Raw genomic sequence first — 21,266 nt, 5'->3', positions numbered from 1 at the left:
GTAGAAGGGAGACAGACTCCCAGTCTACACCTGTAGTGTTCAATTAGTCTTCACAAATGTAACCTTCACATCCCTCAATCAAAAACTACCCATCCAGTTGATGACTTAAAACCTCTACGATAGAAAATTCATGGACAGCATTCATGGACAACAATTACAAACATTCAGAAATCATGTCTTCGTATTTTAATTTTGTGTAACATGTTCTGACTTTATAAACTTCTCGTCACCAAAAGAGGGCAAACTTTTTTTTCACTCCGTTAATGAAAAACACTGAAGTATTTTGAAAAAATATTGTGCTTTTTGTAATGAAAGACAATTGCTCATTTAGCAGGGGAAAAGATACTTGTACTTGAACAGCTGCACTTTTTTTGGTAAATTTGCCAAAACTCCGAATAACCTCCAAGGAATCTCCAGCACATTTGGCGGTCAGTAACTTCATGAATTTGGTGTCAATCACAAAACAGTCTTTACATTTAAATATATTTTATTTACAAATTGTTACACATTACTGTCATTTTAAAAAATAACCTTTCTAGGTGCACTTCATATTAAATCAAAGTCCCTTCCTCACTAATCACATTTACTCAAATACTTATTGCAAGTGGAAATACAGGGAGTTTTTAGTAGTAGGCTTCTCTGATCTTTGCCTGGAGATTGTCACATGTTTTCTTAGCGTCTCCGAGAAGCATGGAGGTGTTGGGTTTGTAGAAGATGGGATTGTCCACAGCAGCGTAGCCCACACCAAGAGTACGCTTCATCACAACCACCTGCAACCGGCAAAAGGAGGTCAAAGAAATGAAAATGCAGTGAAATGTCAGCAAGGGCGAGCTTGACCATTTCTTTTCTAGTCAAAAGATGGTGTCCCCAAGTCAGGCACTGCTTTGAACAAATCGTTCTGAGAGTAAGCGGGCAGGGCTGGGAGTCTTTCCCAGGACATTTTAAACATTGATTACATTTTACAACTTTTTAATTATTTCAGTTAAGATCGGTCTTGTGCGGTATTACAGTATTTCTCCTGGGCCAAAGCATTAAAATGAATGTTCTCCAATGGATGGCAGCCAGTGAAGTGGCATCAAGATAGACAGGCAGTTGGAAAAATTATTATTATGATGCATATAATAGACCTTCTGGGCCTACTTTTTGATTTTAAGCAGCACAAATTAGGATTTTGATCTCACTCTCGCAGGATTACACATGGACCAATGAGACGCGCTTTCCTGTGCACAGGGAACGAGGAGGGTCTTTCAGGTTCAATCAAAGTCTTTTACTTTAAAAATGTCTTCGATGCCTTACATACATAGAAAAGTAACACCAATACAATGTTTTTTTTGAAAGTCTCATTTATAATGTTATTAAATACAGGTCTTTTGCAAGATTAATAGAATTACTGGGGGCCAAAACTCGGACCTACTTATTGTTAAGATGGGATAGCCTTAATTTTGAAAACATTGCTGCCCCAGTGCCGGCCAAAGCAGCTAAAGTTAACTGTATTTCTAAATTAAATAAAAGTATGATTTTACAAACCTGCTTGGACTTCCAGACCTCCAGCACGGGCATACCAGCGATTATGGAGTTCGGATCCTCTTGTGCAGCCGAGTTCACCGTGTCATTCGCTCCAATTACAAGTGTCAAATCAGTCTCTGTCGACAAATAAATATGTAGATAAAACATAATAATTTATTAACACGCAGCTGTGGCCATTATTATGAACATCAACCTCCTCAACACCACATTTATCGGTTGCACTTGCTGCACAAACAAAACCATGTGTGGGGAAAGACCTGCCAGAAATGTGCTTTTCCAAAGAGGAGGAAAATATTTATTGTTCTGGTAAAATGGTAAATGTTGTACCAGACTTTGACTAAATACTGAAATATTCAAATAAAGTTATGTAGTAAAAAATATTAACAATTAGAAGAAAGTTTTTTTTTAAAGGATATTTCAAAGATCCAATAAGAAGAAAATCCCTTTAAATGAATATTGTTGCAACACAAACCAACCTCCATTGGGATGTTAGAAATCAGGAAAGTAAGGAATGACTTTGGACCACAGGTAATAATTTGTGTGTGTGTTCCCATGCAGCTGATAGGACAGCACAGGGTGAAAGGGACTTGACCGTCAGATGAAGCCTATGGGCTTAAAAAAAATTCTAGATCCATTGTCTGTAAACATAGGAATGGGGCCTTTGATTGATTTTTTTTTTCCTCCATAAGAGTTAATTGAGACATTTCTTCTAACAACTGATATCGTGTCTTTTTCACCTGGGAAGTCCTCATTGATCTCCTCCATCTCCAGCACCACATCATATGGGACTCCAGCCTCAGCCAAAAGCACATTCAGCTGCCCAGGCATTCTGCCGGCAACCGGGTGGATTCCAAACCTGGAGGAGAAACAGAACAATTCTTTTGTGCAAATATTTATTTCTTTATTCTTCCCTCCTTCTGAGAAGTATCAGATCCATCTTAAATGAAGAAAAATTGCACTTGTTTTAATATAGCACTTGCACTGCCTGGCCAAAACAAAAGTCCGCACGTGGATTTAGTTACTGCAGTTGGTCAGGTCCAGCAACACTTTGTGCCCAAAGACTGACGACCTGAACATCCTGAATGACCAGGTCATTCCATCAATGATTTCTTCCATTTTGTATTCCGGGCAGATTCCAAGAGGACAGTCCCAGGATTCATCGTTCTCACATCTCTCATTTAGTTCCGAAGTTTTTGTCAATTGAAATACACAGCCTTAGAATCGATTTAAGTGTTTTTTGTTTTTAATCGATATCGGCCTATTAAAAGGAAAATCGATTCAAATTGATTAAACCCAGCCCTAATAGTGAAAGAGTGGGGGAAAATCCATGTGTGAAAATGATGCTCTCTGAACCAGAGTCCAGATCTTAACCCTATTGAGAATCACTGGGGGACAGTGTGCACAGTGGTCACTCTCTCCCATCATCAATACTAGATCTTGAACAATGAATGCACCACTGGATCTTTGACATTGCAGAAGCTTATTCAAGCAATGCCACAGTGAATGTGTGCAGTAATCAAAGCAAAAAGCGGTCCAAGATCACATTAGAACGTGTGACAACTTCTTTTTAGTCAGGCAATTTAACTAGACTACTTTATACAACACTTTTTCAACATAATAAAAAAACCTATCCCTAATTAAAAAAAACAGTCACGCAAAGTCAAATAAACCCTAATAATTATTTTTTCAGTAAAACATTCATTTTGTATGTCAACTCACCTGACACTCTTGCCCTGCTCCTTCAACATCTTCACCATGTCAGCGATGGGATACTGAGCCTTGGCTGCGCACAGACCCCAACCTAAGAACACAGGAGAATAAAATGCATGTTTGCCTCACATTCACACAACATTAAGTCACTGGGGCTGCTCAAAACATCACCAGATTATTGTCGTTACAGTATTAGGCGGGGCAATAGGCATATCGCAAGAAGCCACAATATATCGCAAAATCACGGAGGTCTTCCATCTGATTAAACCTTCTGTATTAGAATCTCAGATTTGTAATGAAAATGATTCATGATTTTCAGCAAAATTCATGTTATCATCTAAACTACATATTTTGCCAGTGCATTAAAAAAATCATGTCAATAACAAAAATGTTGCAATATAATTCTGAAAAATCCAGTATTGCAGCAACGCCAAAAGTATTCGTGGCTTACCATCTACCAACTGTTTGTCCAGATGGTGCTTATATTCAAGGATTTGTTGTACACATTTGTACTGAATCTGAACAGTCATAAGAAACCCGTTTGTTCTGAAATAAAAACAACAGTATTCAAAAGAAACCAGTAATTCTAAATCCCACTCCTTTTGTACCACACCAACCACAATTTCCCTCTGGCCTCCCTCCTCTCCATAATATTGCCCCGTTGCGTGCGCGGGGTGCACACTTGTGTTCCCTGCGTGCAAAGAGGCGCTTTCCATGCGACCGCCTCACCTCCCTGTAACCCTGGAGTTTATGAAGTTCAGTGTTGGATCATAATTGAGTTGTCGGTCAAAATGTCTTTTTTTCCCCTCAAAGTCTACAGACAAATTCGAGTCTTCTGTTTCTTTGCTGTCATGCTTTTGTTGTTGACAGATCAGTGAATATTGAGTCCCCAAGTCTGGACTCAATGCGCTTCGCTGTTGGCCTAATCAAAGCAGCATGATGGACCACACAGCCGCGCCTCGTTCTCAGGGTTTTTTGCTTAAAAACAACTATAGCCCAAGTCAGTGGTTCCCAAACTTCACCGTAAAAACACATTTAAGATAAAATATAACGTGTCTTTAATACTGTATATTTGTTTCATTTTTTTTTCATTTATTTGACGATTATTTACTCTGGAGAAAAAAAAGATAGTCAAAAAAAAGCATTGCTGAAGATAATCCATACGCAATGAAAGCTTATCTTAAATATGAGAATATATTTTGACTGGAGAAAAAATATGTACACCTTTTATTAAAACCAAGTCCAAAACCGTTTTTGGACTTGGTTTTAAATCGCAAGGATATTAAGATAGGTGATGGGCGATACCACACCACATGTTTTGGAATCGATATGATACTATGGGGGTCATTTTTATCGATGCCGATACATTCACCCATATGAAAAAAAACCTATTTTAAATCAATATACATTTCTCAAACAGGTTATTTTAAATGATTAATCTGTAAATCAAAATTGCCTTTTCGTAGTCCCTCTGGGGGTAATACAAGTGCTAATGGGATGATGGGGGGGGTCTTACATCTCCCCTGGTGTCTCAGTCGGAGTCACCAATCACAAAGAAGAAGCCAACAGGCTAACGGGCAAAACTAACTGCGGGCTAGCGCCACATAAAACAGTATTTACAGCAAAGCTTGAGTGAAAAACATGATCTCCATTGGTGTAATTTGGATGTACAATATTCCTCTCTCCCCTTGTCTTTTCTGTCATCATTGTATTTACTCTCACGGACAATAAATTAAAAAAATGCTACGACACCTGCAGTGGCGCTTATGGCCTCTAGGGGTTTGCCTTACTTAGTACTTTAAACAATGTTCATGTGAAAGTCCTTTTGTGATTACACTAATACTAATTTACATATGCAAATTAACATTGATAAGTTTTTGCCCAGTATGAATACTTAAAGTAGCTGTTTGGTATCGATCCGCTCGTACTTGAATAAAATGAAGTTTTTTTTGCTGTGTTTTTCAATAGGACTTTGCTCAGTTTGGACCTGGAAGTAGCTTGATTGTCATGCATGATGCATTCTTGCCTCATAGCTGTAAAGCTTGATACTCAGACTGTGTGGTTCTTTCCATGAGGAGTAAACATGTTCTCTTGTGACTGAATCCACGAGTTCAAAGCCCCAATTTTACACTTTAAACATCAGCAAAAGCCTCCAGCTTGGTAATCTTAACTAAACCTAGTTCATGATCTGGATAATGACCACCTGTCAGCAACTGGAAAAGTGCAGACAGATTTATCCATGGGCACAATACAGGGCACCTTAAACCAGCTCAATCTGGTCTCCTCAACTTTCCAAAACATGCGCAGTCCTGCTGATGTTCTCATTTTCTACCCCTTTAGTATACTTTGCTCTCAATTGTTTTTGTATATAATTTTAGTATCATTCCTGATGGGTACAGTCCACCAATATTGGAGTACATTCTTTAATCTAGTCATCCGCATTTACCTCCAACAATTAGTGGTGGTAAATGAAAATGACTGAATGAGTGAGTGATGCCAACATCCCAATTTGAAACTTATTTAACTTGTTCATTTCAATATGAAATTGCAAACCACATTCACGTAAAGAAGAAAAGTAAAGAATATATGGACCGACTACTCCCTCTAGTGGCATTTACAAAGCGGTTTACCTGGAGTGATGATGATGCTGTTGGCCTCTTTGATAATGTCGATGGTCTGGTCCACATTGACCTCAGTGTGAGTGCCCACGATCTCCATGGGTTTCCCTCCGGCTGTGGACGTCGTGCCGTAACCTCCAAGAATCACGTTTGGCAGAGAGCGGTTCATGGCCTAAACACATTCAGTAAAACACAGTCAGGTATTGTAAACAGCATTAGAAATACATGACTGTGATGGCAGTGCAAGCATGTTTTCTACTCGTTCTGTTTTTGTATATTCATCTTACTGCTCCTTTTAAATTCATGTTGAATATATTTTAAATGATTCACTTGCTATTTCTGTGATCAGTATAATTACAATAACAGTATAATTATAATTACAGTACAGGCCAAAACAAATTGTTAAAAAAAAAAAAAATGTTTAAGGAAAATGAACAGATAATGATTAATCAAAGGGCTGTACAATTAACCAGATTGACAATAGAGATTGACCAGTGATATATTGACAGTGTCTTTTAATCAAAGAGTCAATAGCCAAACCAGGACATCATTGAGTCGAGTTTGGACTTGGAGGTGTATATAGTGTTAACTGGAACTGAAGAGGTTCCCCTTTTATGGTTTATTCTGTAACATCTCAGAAACAGCCAACATTCTGATTTATAAATATTGATTTAGTCCAACTTTATTTTAATGTTTACTCTTTAGGCAGGCTACTTCAGTCAGTCCCTCCAGGATTTCGGGGGCCATTTTTCCAACAGTTGCGATTTTTTCCTGCTTAAAATATATTTTTACACGTAAAATGCAAAGATCAGTTTTAACCAAAGAGACTCTGGGGAATGAGAAAAGACTTAAAATATCTGTTAAAATAGTTGCATCATCTTAAAAAAATAAATTAAAAAATGAAACAGATGAATCCCCCTCCCCTCGTTTCAGCTACAGAAAGTGGGCAGAGCCAATGGGCAGAGCGCAGGCTCCAACTCCACACAAATCTGATGAAATAAAGCCATGAATGAGAATCCGAGGCCAGACCAAAGGACGAATGTCTGTTTATTTCACACATCGACATTGAGCTTCAACAGCTCTTCACACACTAACACCACCGCATCACGGGGGAAAAACACAGCGTTTCTGTCAGATAAAGCCTTTATCCCCAGATAAAGCTCCAGTAGCAGAGAAAAGCAACTTGGACAGAGCGCGGTAGGAGATAGGAGGTAGGATCACAAAAGGCACAGGCGAGTGAGAGCAGGCGGAGCAGAAGCAAAAGTCCTTCAGTCTGAGGCACTGGGCATATACGTGAAAATATAACAAGTGAAATGGATTTAACTGATCAGAAACTCACTTAAGTTGGGGAGTCAAGGAAAAGTTGGGAAGGAAATTGCGGATTATTGGAATAGTTGCGGGCTTTTGGAAAAGTTGCAACTACACACTGATTTTGCGGAGTTTGCTTGATGTTGCGCAAAATCCTGGAGGGACTATTCAGTTGAGAGCTTCAAAACTTGGTTAAACCCTCATCTATTTGCAAAGGCTTTTAACACGAGATGAGCATTTCTCAAATTTCTACTGTTAATTTTCTACTTCTCTTATCGTGTTTCATATTTTGTTGTGTTTATTGTAGTTTTGTATTGCACTGTGTACCTGTACAGCACTTTGGGGCAGTGATGACAGTTTTGTAAATGTGCTTTATAAATAAATTTGACCTTGACCATTTTTTAAGGGGACGTACTGCACCAGATTAAAGCTAAATAGCTAGTTTTCTTCCGTAGTCCCTGTTCGAACAACCTTAAACAATAGAGATCGAGTTTACTCACCACACACATGATGTAGGAGAGGATAGCACCAGACGACCCAATCAGAGCGCCCACAATGGTCATGAGGTTGTTGTCGAGGAGAAAGCCCTCAGCACACAGCGCCCACCCGGAGTAACTGTTCAGCACCGTGATGACCACGGGCATGTCGGCGCCCCCTATGGCCGCCGTCAGAGTTACACCCTGGAACAGAAGAGAGATGAACAAACCAAACCAAATTAATTTTCTGATGAAGAATAAATGTGCTGTATTTAGACGCTGACACGATGGCAAAGACATTTGTATCTATCTCTAACATGGATGAAAGAGTTTAGAGCAGTGTTCTTTATTTCTCAGGCAGCTCAATCTCAATTCATACTCTCAAAGCTTAAAACATTTTTCAAATTAATTCACCGATTCACTCTCCTCTACCTTTTTTGAAGATATGTTAATTATGCCACTTATAATTTCAAAACATCTTCAAGTAGCTTTACAACACTTTGAGCAAAATTGATAATATAAGATAATAACAAGTCATCCTCACCATGACCGTGGAGAGTCCGGAGACCCCGACCAGGCAGCCCATCCCGGTGGCGTAGTCGTTCGTGAGCATGAAGGGGATCATGCCGCCCATCGACGCCGCCATCAGACCCGCGTTCATAGCATGTCGGCCGGGCAACATCAGAGGGGCGGAGTTCAGGAGGCCTGCAATGTGAGACAAGTGATAATGCAACCAATAAATTGTAGATTATGGTACATACTTAAGTAGGGCAGTAAATCAAAAAGATGCCTGAAGTATCTACTACAAGATACACCAAAGGAGTTCCATGCCCCACAATAAGTTAAACTTTTCTACACACACACACACTGTAAACTTTAAAGAGAGACTTACATTTCAAGTGGGTATCGTTAAACTGCAAAAATAGGTACCATTTCTTTTTCCCCTTTAGATTCTACGTTTTGATGCCTGGTTGTGGGATTACTCTAGGATATGTACTGAAAGGTATTGTTCAGGTACAGGCATCATAACATAAACCAATGTTTGATTTGTTTTTTGACTGATCGCACTCAAATTTGTGACAAGTTCTAGACAAAATTTGAAGTTTCACCCCCAAGGTGACCCCTGACACCAAACTGGCAAACACTTTTGTAGACTGCAGTAATCTTTTTGATATATATATTGAATTGAAGTAATGAGAGAACAACAAATGTATTTTGGGACTGAATACTACAAGCCACGATAACAAATCCCCCAACTACATAACAAAGGAAATTATGTAAAAAATGTAAAAATATACTATTTCCACTTTTGTGTGGAGGCATAGTCGACTATAAACATACAGTTGCCTTGAGTGTAATTTAGTGACTTTGAACTTGAACTGTCTCCACTCAGTCTGTGCCTATAACAGTTTAAGCTTTAACCCCAAACACTGTCCTTCTAAATCAACGTCTCTTACAATCCGTTCCTCCTGTTCAGACCGGAGACGATGTGAATTGGCAAATTGAAGTAATGAGCTCAAATCCCCCTGTCCCAAGACGGGATTTAGCAAAGGATCAGGAAGAAAGCTATAAGATACCAAAGAGCTGAGGAGGTTTGGTGGATGTTGCTCAAAAAAAGATGAAACGTGATTTTGGATTTGGTTTTGTCATTAGATGAGCACAGTGCATCACATTGCCCATATGAAGTCAGATCTGCTAATAGTTGTCAACTAAAGCTGTCCCTCTTGCATCGCTTTCAATATGGCTGTGCAGTTTTCAAACGTTCATAAAAGATCAAAGTGACAATTTTAAAGATTGGAAAATGAAGGCGACCACTTAAAAGTATTGAAAAGCTTTATGAAAAATGAGAAGCGGAGTCCGACAATCACCTTGCAGTTTCCCGTAGGCGACCAGTGACCCGCTGAAGGTGACTCCCCCGATGTAGGTGCCCAGATAGGCCACAGTTTTGATCATCCCGGCGGCAGCATGGGTCTCGAGGTGCGGGAACTCGATCATGTACTCTGCGACACAGGTAAGCACCGCGGCCAAACCCACCAGGCTGTGAAAGGCCGCCACCAACTGGGGCAGGTCCGTGATCTCAATGCGCTTTGCAATCGTCAGGCCTAGAGATAAAGGAGAGATTAATACATGCTCCACATGAACATTCACCAGAAGCGGAGAAGTTTCTAGCTTTACAGAGACCGCTTTGAAGAGATTACACAATTACTTTTGAACAACAAAACTAAAGTCAAGTTAATGTCTCCTAAATGTACAAAACAAATGCTAGAACTGCACTTTTAACTTCTCTCAGCTAAGAAAGCTTAAGCAGATGAAATTCTTACCCAGAGTTCCTCCAGAGGCCATAGCCAGAGACATTTGGGACAGCAGCTCTGGGGAGGGTTTGAGGGCTCCCAGTGTCGCGGCAATGCCCCCCGCGACCCCCATCATCCCGAGAGCGTTACCGAGGCGACTGGTGCCCTGAGTGGAGAGACCAGCCAACGCGCCCACGCAGCACAGACCAGAGCCAAGGTACATCATCTGGAATACATCGAATAAAAAGTTAGAAGTGTTCAAGAGACTGAAACCTTTATGTAGAAAGTTTGAAATGTACACTGGGAAAATATGACATCTTTTCTTATACAAAATTACTTAAAAGTGCTTGAGTGATCAGAACATGTGCTGAATTGGATTTTTCTTTCCTTTGACCATCTTATTTCAAGTGAAGAACATTTCTCTCATTTTAAGCAAATTAATGCTTGTTCCATTGGCAATCTTACTTCAAGACCAGGCATGTTTGTGCCACAGTAGAATATTAATATACAGAGTCATTGCCCTTAAACCTGTTTGCTTTCCCCTTTATACAAGTTGAGCTGCCTTTGAATGTATTCTCCATTTTCTTATTCTTGATGTTAGTTTTATCATACTTTGTGTTGTTGTAAATGTGCTATAGAAATAACATTGACCTTTAGAATTGTTGCCTAGCGCAGCAACAAAGATTGTCTTGAGATTTAAATTTTCGATCCCTTAAAATCCAAACTCAAACTGATACATCTGGATCAAGCAGTTCACCATAAGTCTTCACTCACACGGTTATCGTGTGAGTGAAGACACATGTGTAAAATGTGCACTGTGGACATCATCTTCATCAGTTACCTAAATCGTGCAGCCCTTGCATACCGTAATAATCTGTAACACTTCCATTAATACCATCTCAAATTGTACCTGCTCAACACTGTATCCTGCAGCGAGTGAAGCTCCATATCCACCAACGAACGCGCCTCCAGGGAGGAGGTAGAGATAGTTGTACTCTGGGGGGTCAGTGGGACGCTTGAACATGTCCAACATCCTCTGAGTGATCAGGAAACCACCTAAAAACAGGGGTTATAAGCTTTACACACCAAAGCTGCATGAGGGGTTGTGAAAAGTTGTTTTGCTTATTTTAAAAGCAAGAACAGTCTTGACAAAACTGAGATGTTATGTGTCAAAAAATTTTTTTTTTTAAATACAGAAATCATCACCACCAAACACTGACTGAGCATACACCAGTCTGTGAGTGGCTTAAACCCCAATCCATTTTGGATGTTTAAATGTTCAATAATGTGATGTCAGACCTGCGATATTGATGGAGGAGATGAACGCAGCAGCCAAAGCCAAAGACTGTGGTAACGAGGAGGGAGTGAGGCCTCCTCCCATCAGCGCCAGACCACCCACAGCCGTCAGACCTGTCGGGCACAAGAGCACGATGCTTTATTCCTTTACAGAATTAAGCACAGAAGGGAAATGGAGAAACATTCATCAAAAACCAGTGTGTGCATTCTGCCACTATTGACCGTCTTCTCAAAAGTTTGTTGGTTTTAAACGGTTTAACATCTCAGTATTGAAGTTGACTTAAGGCAGCGCACACAAAACGGGTACCATTTTATTTTATCATATATATACAGTGGGGGAAAAAAGTATTTGGCCAAAGTCCAATACAATGTCTATGTGAAACTGACCAAATACTTTTTTTCCCCACTGTATATGTGGCCCCAACATATGAGCCACAGAGGAGCACATCAGGAAAGGTGCAAGGCCTTTTTTTACTTTACAAATGTGTGTTCCTTAATGTAATTTACACATTTACACCATTAAACCTCACCTGAGATGGCGTTGGTCACAGACATGAGGGGCGAGTGCAGAGCAGGAGTGACGCCCCACACGGTGTGATATCCCACAATGCCAGACAAACCAAATGTTGTCACCATCTGAGTGAAGGCAGCATTTGGAGAGATGAGGCCCAGACCCAAACACGTGGACAGGCCTGTGGAGAGAGGATGCGTCAGTGCAGTACAAGGCCTACACAATAACAAGGTCACACAATATCATGGACTGTTATTATACATTTGCAGGAAAAAAAATAAACAGTACTGCATATTATATAAACCATGTTTTTTTCAGTGCAGCCAACATGAATATATTCTTAATTTCTTTGAATATGAAAATAATGATGGCACTAAATGTAAAAAGCGGCATTTCTACAGCATTGTCCACTTTGACATTTACAATATTGACTATATTATCTGGCATATTAACAGCAGGTTACTCTAGGTGGCCCAAGCACTTCACAGGAACAAACAAAGAGAAGATTTATTTGGGCTTAAAGAACAAACAAATATGGGTGTTTCTCAAAAGACTGTCTGAAAAAATTAAATTTGGATTGAACTTTACTGTAGTTTTTTTTTCACACTATAGAAAACTCAGGTGAATGTCATATAAAAGGGGCTGAGACTGACCTGCAGTGTAGACGCCGGCCGAGGTCATAGTTTTGGTGAATGGAGAAACGGACGCAACTTTTGCAGCCTCAATCTCAGCGACCGACTTCGGTTTGACGGGAGCTGGAGGAGAAGTTTTAGGGAGAGGAGACGGGAACATGTTCTGACCCTCCTGTGGGGAAAGAACCAATGGATAGAATTAGAGTAAGCATGAGACAACCAAGATGTTGAACTTTTTGATAAACGCATAATGCCTTTATTGGCAAGTATGAAAAGATGAAATTAATAAATAGCTTGACTTGAAGCTTTTATATGACATCAGAAAGCTGCATGAATGACATTCGGAAAACTGCTTGAGCTGGGATCAAGTACAGTATGCTGCAAATAAACTAAATTAATTCTAAATATTGTCAGAAATATTGGGAAATAGAAATATTGGGAGATGTCAAAGAAACTGACAATATCTGATTTGTGATATGAACTTTTAAAATTGGATCAATATAAACCTCAAGGACATTTAAAATTAAAATTTTCAAACAGTATTCAAATGTGTGGTAAGAAAAGATTTCACAAAAGTTTGAAGAAATTCAAGCATCTTAACATGAAAAAATACTGCTTGTACTATAGTGAATTATATGAAATAGATCCATTTCTATTGTATTTCTTTATTTCAGGCAATTAAAAACGGGTCATATCAGAAATAATCCCCAGAATTACTAACTGCGCGCAAAAAGGAGTTGGAAGAAGGAAAAACAATGAGCTTTTGCCCTTTAGTCTTTAATCTAACGTAGAGAACAGAGCCCGTACCTTCATGACAATCGTGCCCCTAATGACGTGATCGATGGTGCCGTAGTCAAACTCCTCCACGGGCTCGTAGTGGAACACGTCTTTGTCGGGGCTGATGGCCTTGAGCAGCTTCAGGACGTTGTTGGAGTACAGAGTGCTGGCCTGAGTCGCCATCCGGCTGGGCAGGTCCGTGTACCCAATGTGGGTCACTCCCTGGAGGTCAAAACGTGGACAAAATAAGAGAAATGGTCATGCTTACACTCAACATGGCTGAATAAAAACATGCGTCATGTTTAAAATAAAAAGTAATACAAAATGTTCCAGAGAAGAAATAAAAAATACAGATTGAATTAAATGCATTGAGAGCAGAAAAAAACAGCCTAGGTGGTCTTACTATGCAGTTATATTGTCAAGCCTACCCCAAAATTAGTTGAGCGCAATCGAGGGAATGCAAGTGATGTCACAACATAGCAGCAAGAACACACTGGTCATTTGAAATTAATATTTAACAGTTGTGTCCCTTGTATATATTTCCACTTTTTATAGAATGAAAGTCATGGTTCAAAGTATAAAACTAAGTAAAGTGAAAGTAGGCCAACAGGTGTATTGCTGCTGTAAAGTAATTCAGGTAGTCAAACAGTGAGCTAAAGCCAAGGTCATCACTCACAATAAATGTTTGATTTGAAGTAGAAACCAATAGAACCATGGATTGAGCATTGTCCTTACGTTGTAAACGTGCAGCTCTCCTGGTATGGTCGTCTCGATGTTGCCTCCGGCTTCAGCTGCAAGATCCACCACCACAGAGCCTTCCTTCATCGATTCCACAAACTCCTTTTTGATCAAGATCGGTGCCCTCTTTCCTGAAAAAGAAAAGTATACATGTTGAAATCAAAAAGAAACGTCAATAGGAAGCTCATGAGTGAAGACTTGGCAGTACTCCGAACTAATGCAGAAGTAAAATCTGTCATTTAAAGGCTCCTGACCTGGGATGAGTGCGGTGCTGATGAGAATGTCTATCTCTTTGCACTGTTTCGCAAACAAAGCCATTTCAGCCTCAATGAACTCCTTCGACATTTCTTTGGCGTAACCTCCGACACCATCACCGGACTCTTTGACGTCCACCTCCAGCGGCTCCGCTCCGAACGACTTAAACTGCTCCAGAGCTGCTGGTCTGAGGATTAAAAATGCATTTAGTATATTTAAAGATCATAATCTTATTGTCCTTATACAGGGTTGAAGAGGTTCTACCTGGTGTCAAACCCTCTGACGATGGCTCCCATGGATTTGGCTGCTCCTGCTGCAGCTAGACCTGCCACTCCACCACCAATGACCAACACCTGGGTACATAAACAACCACATTACAGGTTCTGTTTTCACATGGGTTACTGAATTACAATAGGAGTGAATGGGGGGTGGTGGTCGGAGGGGCTGATGGTGCAGATGGTAGCCTTGCTTCCGTCAGTCTAACGCAAGGGTGGCTGTGGCTACGATAGTCACTCACCACAGAGCATGGCATGAATGAATAATGACTACATTATGGTGATTTGAGAAACTTGGTTACACAGGCTTGAAAACCGCCATTGTAGTTTTTCTTTCTTGAGAAAAAAGAAACGAAAAAAGAAAACACAATTTACAAAACTAAAAACAAATGCCTTCCCTCGTTTCCAAAAAAACGCCACAATCAAATGACTTTAAGCCTGTAAACTGAATTGTGTGACATGACTCAAAGTATTGCAAGGCAAGTTTATTTGTAGAGCACAATTCATACACAAGGCGATTCAAAGTGCTTCACAGTTGCATAAATACAAGATAGCAATTAGAATCAATAAAAACATCAAAATAAAATTTATCAATTACAGTAAGAGGCAAGAGTGTAGATAAAATACTTTCAGTTATATGCATTTTTAAGTCTTGTATAGATTCGCTCTGTCTTGAGCACTATTTTTAATTTGTTATAGATCATATGTAGATCTATAACACCAGCAAAACCTTCATTTATTAAGACAATGTACAATTACATTATGCTCGTGAGCAAAAATGCTTGTACCAAACTGTAGGTTTTTTTTAAGCTACGTCAATGCTAAAGAAATTACCCAATACGTCGTTGTCACAGGTAAAAAAATTAATTTAAAAAATGGACACAACTTATAAAGCGCATTTCTACCTTTATCAGGCCCAAAGCGCTTTACAGTAAGGAACCAGTCACCCATTCACACTTTCATTCATACATCAATGTACGCACTGGAGGCAGGTGAAGTGTCTTGCCCAAGGACACAACGGCAGTGGGTTTGAATCCCAGCTCCCGCAAATGCACAACGACCCGCGATATAAACGCTCATGTGGTCACTTGTTGTCCTCAACCTAAAGCGTGCATAAACTAATGAGAGAGAGGGGCACACGGTGTTACGCGCGTGGTGTTTTGAGAGGTACAGGGCACACGCTGACATCAGTTGGCCGTGGCTCAGCATTGGAGCGCTCCAGGAGTGAAATTTGGAGCGTGGGTGATAGTAGCAAAGGGTTCAATTTCAGTGCAGAGATGAAATGGTTAACAGATTATCAGCTAAAGAAAAATATTTAATCAAGAGAGTCCCAGATTCAGAAGAGCTCCAAGACTAAGAACATGCTGGTCAAATGTGGACAATGGACATGTATTGTAGCTTTGCTCACCTTGGCTGGAGGCACTTTTCCAGCTGCAGTGATCTGTCCTGTGAAGAACCTCCCAAAGTTGTTTGCAGCCAACACCACCGCCTTGTACCTGTACAGAACACATCTTTGTTTATCTGAATACAAATGATCAAATCTGACTAACCAATACTCTATGAAACAAATGCCTACCCTGCAATATTAGCCATGGAGCTGAGAGCGTCGTAGCCCTGAGCAATGGTGACTCGAGGCACCTGGTCCATGGCCAACACTGTGCTCTGCCGCTCAGACAGTTTACTCAGGAGCTCCGGGTTCTGGGCCGGATAAATGAAACTGACCAGAGTCGACTTGGGCTTCAGCAAATCCACCTCAGTCAGACTGGGGGCACGCACCTGCAGAAGAGGAGAGAGCGGTGTTGGGTGGAAACAATCATGGGTCCAGCTCCTCATTCTTGCTCAAACCCACCTTGAGTACCAGATCAGAGCCCAATGCCCCGCTGACGTCAGTGATGCTGGCGCCTGCGTCTTTGTACTGTTGGTCAGAGAACTGAGAGGCGTCTCCAGCTCCAGACTCCACCTGGACCTGAAAGCCCTGTTTGACCAGAGCCTGAACTCCGGCCGGGGACAGAGCCACGCGCCGCTCATTCTGCAGAGTCTCCTTCGGGACACCTACCACCACGTCTTTGTATGGGACACCTAAGGCAAATGCGTCATGACACAGTGGTTAGAAAACATATACAACCAGGATGAGGGTCATGGCTGTTATGATGCAAACGGTTAATTAAGCAGAGTATCAGGTTGAACATGTGTGAATATTACCAGTTTAAACCTTTATTTAAATCAGGAAAGTCCCACAGAGACCATTTAAGACAGATATTGCGTCAAAGATGAGTAATATGGGAATGCAGATACAGGGAGAGAACTACATGTGACTACACACAAGGCCTTGGCTTGTCACATCTAGGACTAGGACTTTCTTGCTAGATTGCCAACAGATATGCTACCGTAGTGCCCAAGAAAAAACTCAAGACCGATACTGGGAGATTGTCACTCTCCTAGAAGAGCCAAATTAATACTTTTCTTTATAATGCATTTTTCCATGGCCTTTACATTACTCCAAAACAGGGATGGAACCAAGAGAAATTCTGGAAAAGTGAGTTTAGCGTGTTGAGTAAGCATACAAGGAAACTACAATATTCATTACAGGTAGCTTTTTACAGGGAACTTTTGGTGTGGGACAACTCATTAGAACCCTATTCATTCCACTTAACCAAGTCTCTATAACTTTTGGACTTGAAATCAACATTTTAATTAAGAGCAACAGCATTTTATATTGACTAAAGTCTACATCACGCCCTTTAAACTTATCTTTCACATTACATTTAGCAATTATACGCTTTAGTGATTTGATGTTTCAGTATAAGATCTATCCGTCAGTGTACAATTTTCCAGCTGATAAGCTCCCCAACTCTTTCCAAGCAGCTCTCAAAGTCGTCAACATCTCTACATAAGCTTGAGGATCTTGATTTACAGTCTTTGTAGAACAACTCATGCATCAATTCAAATGTATAGATTCAGATTTTTTACTTGTGAAGTACACAATGGACATTAACATTTAGGTCAGTATAGAAAAGTGCTAAGAGGAAACGAAGATCATTTTCCTTGTCGCGATCATTTTGGTGACCAACCTTCCAGATCCAGAGGCCCCTCCACCTCAAGTATAGTCAATGCAGAAGCCGCTCTCTGACCATTTTTATTAAGTGAAAGTAGATCACAGCGGTATGTCAATCAACATTGGCAGCATCATTATTTACACATAGGTCAGTGTGTGTCTGTCGGTACCGGGTCAATGCTGTGCTCTAGTATTTGAATTTGTAGCAACAAAGTGAGTGAACAAACATGAAACACACACATCTTTATCTGGACTGAATTTGGAACTGCAGAAAATTACCTGAACATATTTGCACAGTGGCCAGTTTGTGTGCATTCAGGACTGAGGTGGTAAAGGCTAGTTCAGTCAGGGAAAGACTACATGCTGCCAGACTTATCTGGTTGTGTAAAGAAAAACAGATGGGCATTTTAGCACTCAGATAATCCAAAGATACTTGGGTTTACTTGGAAAAATTGTATTGATATCAGAAAAGTAAAATTAACAGGGAAATTGAGGACTTTAGGTGCCACATGATTATCGGAATTGCAGGGCAGGCAAAGTTTCTCGGATATATCTGCCAAACATTGTAATGCCCCAAACACCTGGAAGCATGACTCAAGCACATCAACTTTTATAGATCAAACTGAATTATTGAAGGGACATTAAGTGGAGGCAATCTGAGCGCTGAAGTGATCTGATGAGTCTGGAGAAGCGGTCTAGACTTTGATAACTCAGAAGCACAACCTCATAACATAAGCCAGTGGAAGCTTTCACAAACATGGATGAATGAGTCGAACTCTATTCCAACTTTCCTACAACTTGATAGCGAGAGACAAAAGCCCTCGTGGTAGTATAATCTGTGTAAAACCGGTGCATGTGCAGACTGGACGCGTAGTATCACATTTCACATTTCTATCCAAACAAGGCAGAGTGACCCCGATCTCATGGAGACGGCATTAGCAGGTGATTGGCTGTGGGCCAAACTACAGGCACACAGAGACGAAACTGCTAACAGCATAGTTTCAAGTCAAATGATGTCCCTGGATACTCAGCTATTGTCTTTAGATAATATGATCAACACTGCTTTTTTTCTATTTTTATTAAATCATGCACAAATTCAGAAAAATGACTAAATCCAGTTTAAACCAGAAAAATCATGCATGAAATGACTAGACTTTGGTCAGGACTAGGGCTTAGAAAGAAGATGTGATATTTAATAACTGTTGAATATTGCTAAATTAAACCACTGACTTTCAAGAAAAATGATGTGCAATTTGTTTTGCTCTTTTCAGCAAATTGTTCCAAGACAAGACTTAACAACTCTAATCAAATAAGAAAAATCAGGACTGAAACTGAGCTTTAAGCTGCTAAATCTTGGTCAAATGGAAGACCACACAGATTTTTTTAATATATAGTGGCTTCTTGCAATACAGAGATTTCACTGCACCCCAAGCAAAGGCTAAACGAGATCTAATCAGAGATTAAGCAAGACGAAGGCAGAACTAAGCCGACCAGAAACAAATATGTTTAAATGTGATTGAAATGTGGACTAAAAGAGTGATTGATTACAAGGTTCAAATGTTCCAAATTTCAACTGTAAGTCACTATCAGTGTAGGGCCAAGACAATGGTACATCACACATTACAATGATCAAAACAGTCACTTTAACTAGACATACACGTAAAGCCTTTTGACAAACACTGGAAAGGTCAAGGGGCCACGGTCCAACTTTCTTATGTCACCTCCATCTGACCTCACTTGTGTGAAATGCTAAGTGGGTTAAAGGCTTTCCACTTTGGAAGCCATTATCACAACCTCAAGCGAATTGTTTAAAATGTCAACAACCACCATTGACCTTGAATTAAGAAAAAAAAAGTATGTACCAATTTTAGCCAACAGCAAATCCCAAGTTCAACCATATGTCATTGTCAAGGTGTCCTCTATGTGCAAAGTAATGCGAGAACAGGTACATTTGTTTACCTTTGGAGATGCTTTGGTCCCATAAAACTGGAAAGGTCCTGAACTGTCTCCTGGTGGGAAACCTCAGCCGGGGCCCGTGCCGAATAAACCCGGCCGAAGAGGAGACGCAGCGCAGAAGGGTCGACATGGCTGCTCCTCCCAAAGCCTCTGGATAGGACCACAGTAAACACAGCAGGTTAGACCGACTCTACTACTCCTGGCTGCATTATATCCAAAACCGTGCCCCCATCCCGTGCGTTGAGGCCTATGAACAGGGTGACATTTCAGCTCTGCAGGACACGCTCACTCTCTCCTTCCTCTGCTCTTGCTGAGGGCCAGGGTTGGGTAAAGACTGTGGGTCTGTTCGCGAGACTTGGGAGGGTTATGACAGAACAGGGAGCTGTGCCAACTTTGTGTAGGCAGGAGAGCTCTGGTAATCTTTGAATGAACGAGGGTACAGCCAAAGCAGCAGGACGTTTACCTACAATTCAATTTGATACACCACCTAAGTTATGCATTAAGCACTAATTCAGGGCGCACTATTCTGTAGATGAAACTGGCGATGATAGAGAAACATATTTTGTGTGTGGGTCACATGGACAATGAAGGACAGGCCCAGATCTCCAGGGGAGCGAAAGGGTACGTCGCAACCTTCAAATGTCCGTTCTAGATGCATTGAAATGCATTGTGATTCACAATGCATTTTAATGACGAGGTTCTCCTTAAAACTTTGATGCACCTTCAGTGAGTTTGTTTATGGAGCCAATCCTTTAACACAACATATGATAAAATATACATTAACAAAACTATGAATATACCACAGAAAATAAAAAGTTCGCCTTTCAAGTCAAATTTACTTGATTTTTGTTAATTGTAGGCCTACTGTTGGGAAAATAAATAAATAAATACGAGGAATACTTTGTAAAAACTTGTAATGTTTATCATTAATGTGTTTCTTCAATAAACAAATTCATTAAAAAAAAAAAAAAAAAAAAAAGAAAGTAAAAAGTTCCAACATATTCATTTCACAAAGTAAGAACAAAACAAAAAAAAAGTTAGAACTGGCAACAAAAACAATCTGTAGCCTACTCTGTGAATATACATTTTTTTAAACTTCCAAATATTTTGATTTTGTTTAATAAAACATGGCGCGCTTTTAACTTACCCTGCTGCCATCTGTGAGGCGCTTAAACCTACATGCATGATTTGGGTGCACCCACTGGAAAGCAGCAGTTGCATGACACACGGCCTCATATACCCTGTAAATACCAAGGGCAGACCAACACGACTGTCGAGGGTTTTGCAAAAGAAGTGCGACCACGTAGATGCTTGCAGACACTCAATACGAGAGCAAACGTTGTGGGAGCAGCCTTTGATGCTTGCACAAAACAGAAGCTGGATTTGACGTGGCGTTGGCTATATATAGTGATGTGTTGTTTGGATATTTGGGAACACTGTGTGCCTTTCGAGGCATGATGTGAAGCTTGCAGCGACTACACTTCCGTCATATGTGGCACGGATTACCGACTGCAACGATTGACGGGAGCCTCCGCTTTGTCATTCATTGTTCACCGAAAGTCGCCATGCGCCCTTGTCCTCTACGTTGCACGGCGCTATCCACTGCTAATGCACGTACAGCGACCCACATAGCTGCAGCCCACTGTCATTATCTACAGACTTGCCTTTGAGCGTCGAGACAGAGCGGGTTTATGGAGCACTTTCACCTCTGTCTGCAGCTGTAGGTCACCGACGAGACGACCGGCCCAGCACAAAGTGGTCGCGGCGCTGCTCCTGCTAAAAGAGACGAGCGCACAGGGCCTTCCGTAGTTTGATAGCGCTGCTGCTGCTGCGCTATTTGT

The 21,266-nt window shown here is 40.6% G+C and overlaps 1 protein-coding gene across 1 annotated transcript; it reads right to left on the bottom strand.

Moving 5' to 3' along the window:
- Positions 1-323: 323 nt before the first annotated feature.
- nnt2 (nicotinamide nucleotide transhydrogenase 2) lies at positions 324-21,259 on the bottom strand. The gene is made up of 22 exons (XM_079555703.1): positions 21,090-21,259; positions 19,429-19,575; positions 16,264-16,493; positions 15,991-16,190; positions 15,823-15,910; positions 14,404-14,492; positions 14,139-14,326; positions 13,882-14,015; positions 13,177-13,368; positions 12,391-12,541; positions 11,757-11,918; positions 11,230-11,340; positions 10,841-10,986; positions 9,961-10,156; positions 9,508-9,741; positions 8,184-8,344; positions 7,664-7,843; positions 5,868-6,027; positions 3,247-3,328; positions 2,265-2,383; positions 1,528-1,643; positions 324-770 (listed from the first exon to the last, which is right to left on the bottom strand). Exons 2-22 carry the CDS (start codon positions 19,553-19,555, stop codon positions 624-626), a joined length of 3,213 nt encoding a protein of 1,070 aa, XP_079411829.1. The 5' UTR covers positions 19,556-19,575; positions 21,090-21,259; the 3' UTR covers positions 324-623.
- Positions 21,260-21,266: the final 7 nt, after the last annotated feature.

This window comes from Gobius niger (assembly GCF_951799975.1).
Source record: "Gobius niger genome assembly, chromosome: 4".
NCBI classification, from domain to species: domain Eukaryota; kingdom Metazoa; phylum Chordata; class Actinopteri; order Gobiiformes; family Gobiidae; genus Gobius; species Gobius niger.
This window is presented reverse-complemented; position numbering and strand designations above follow the sequence as displayed.

Coding starts and splice junctions, on each gene's coding strand:
- nnt2 (XM_079555703.1), bottom strand. CDS start 19,555: ATGTCGACCCTTCTGCGCTGCGTCTCCTCTTCGGCCGGGTTTATTCGG. Junction 16,191..16,263: donor GCTCTGATCTGGTACTCAAG/GTGGGTTTGAGC, acceptor CCTCTTCTGCAG/GTGCGTGCCCCCAGTCTGAC. Junction 3,329..5,867: donor CAGCATCATCATCACTCCAG/GTAAACCGCTTT, acceptor CTGTGTTCTTAG/GTTGGGGTCTGTGCGCAGCC.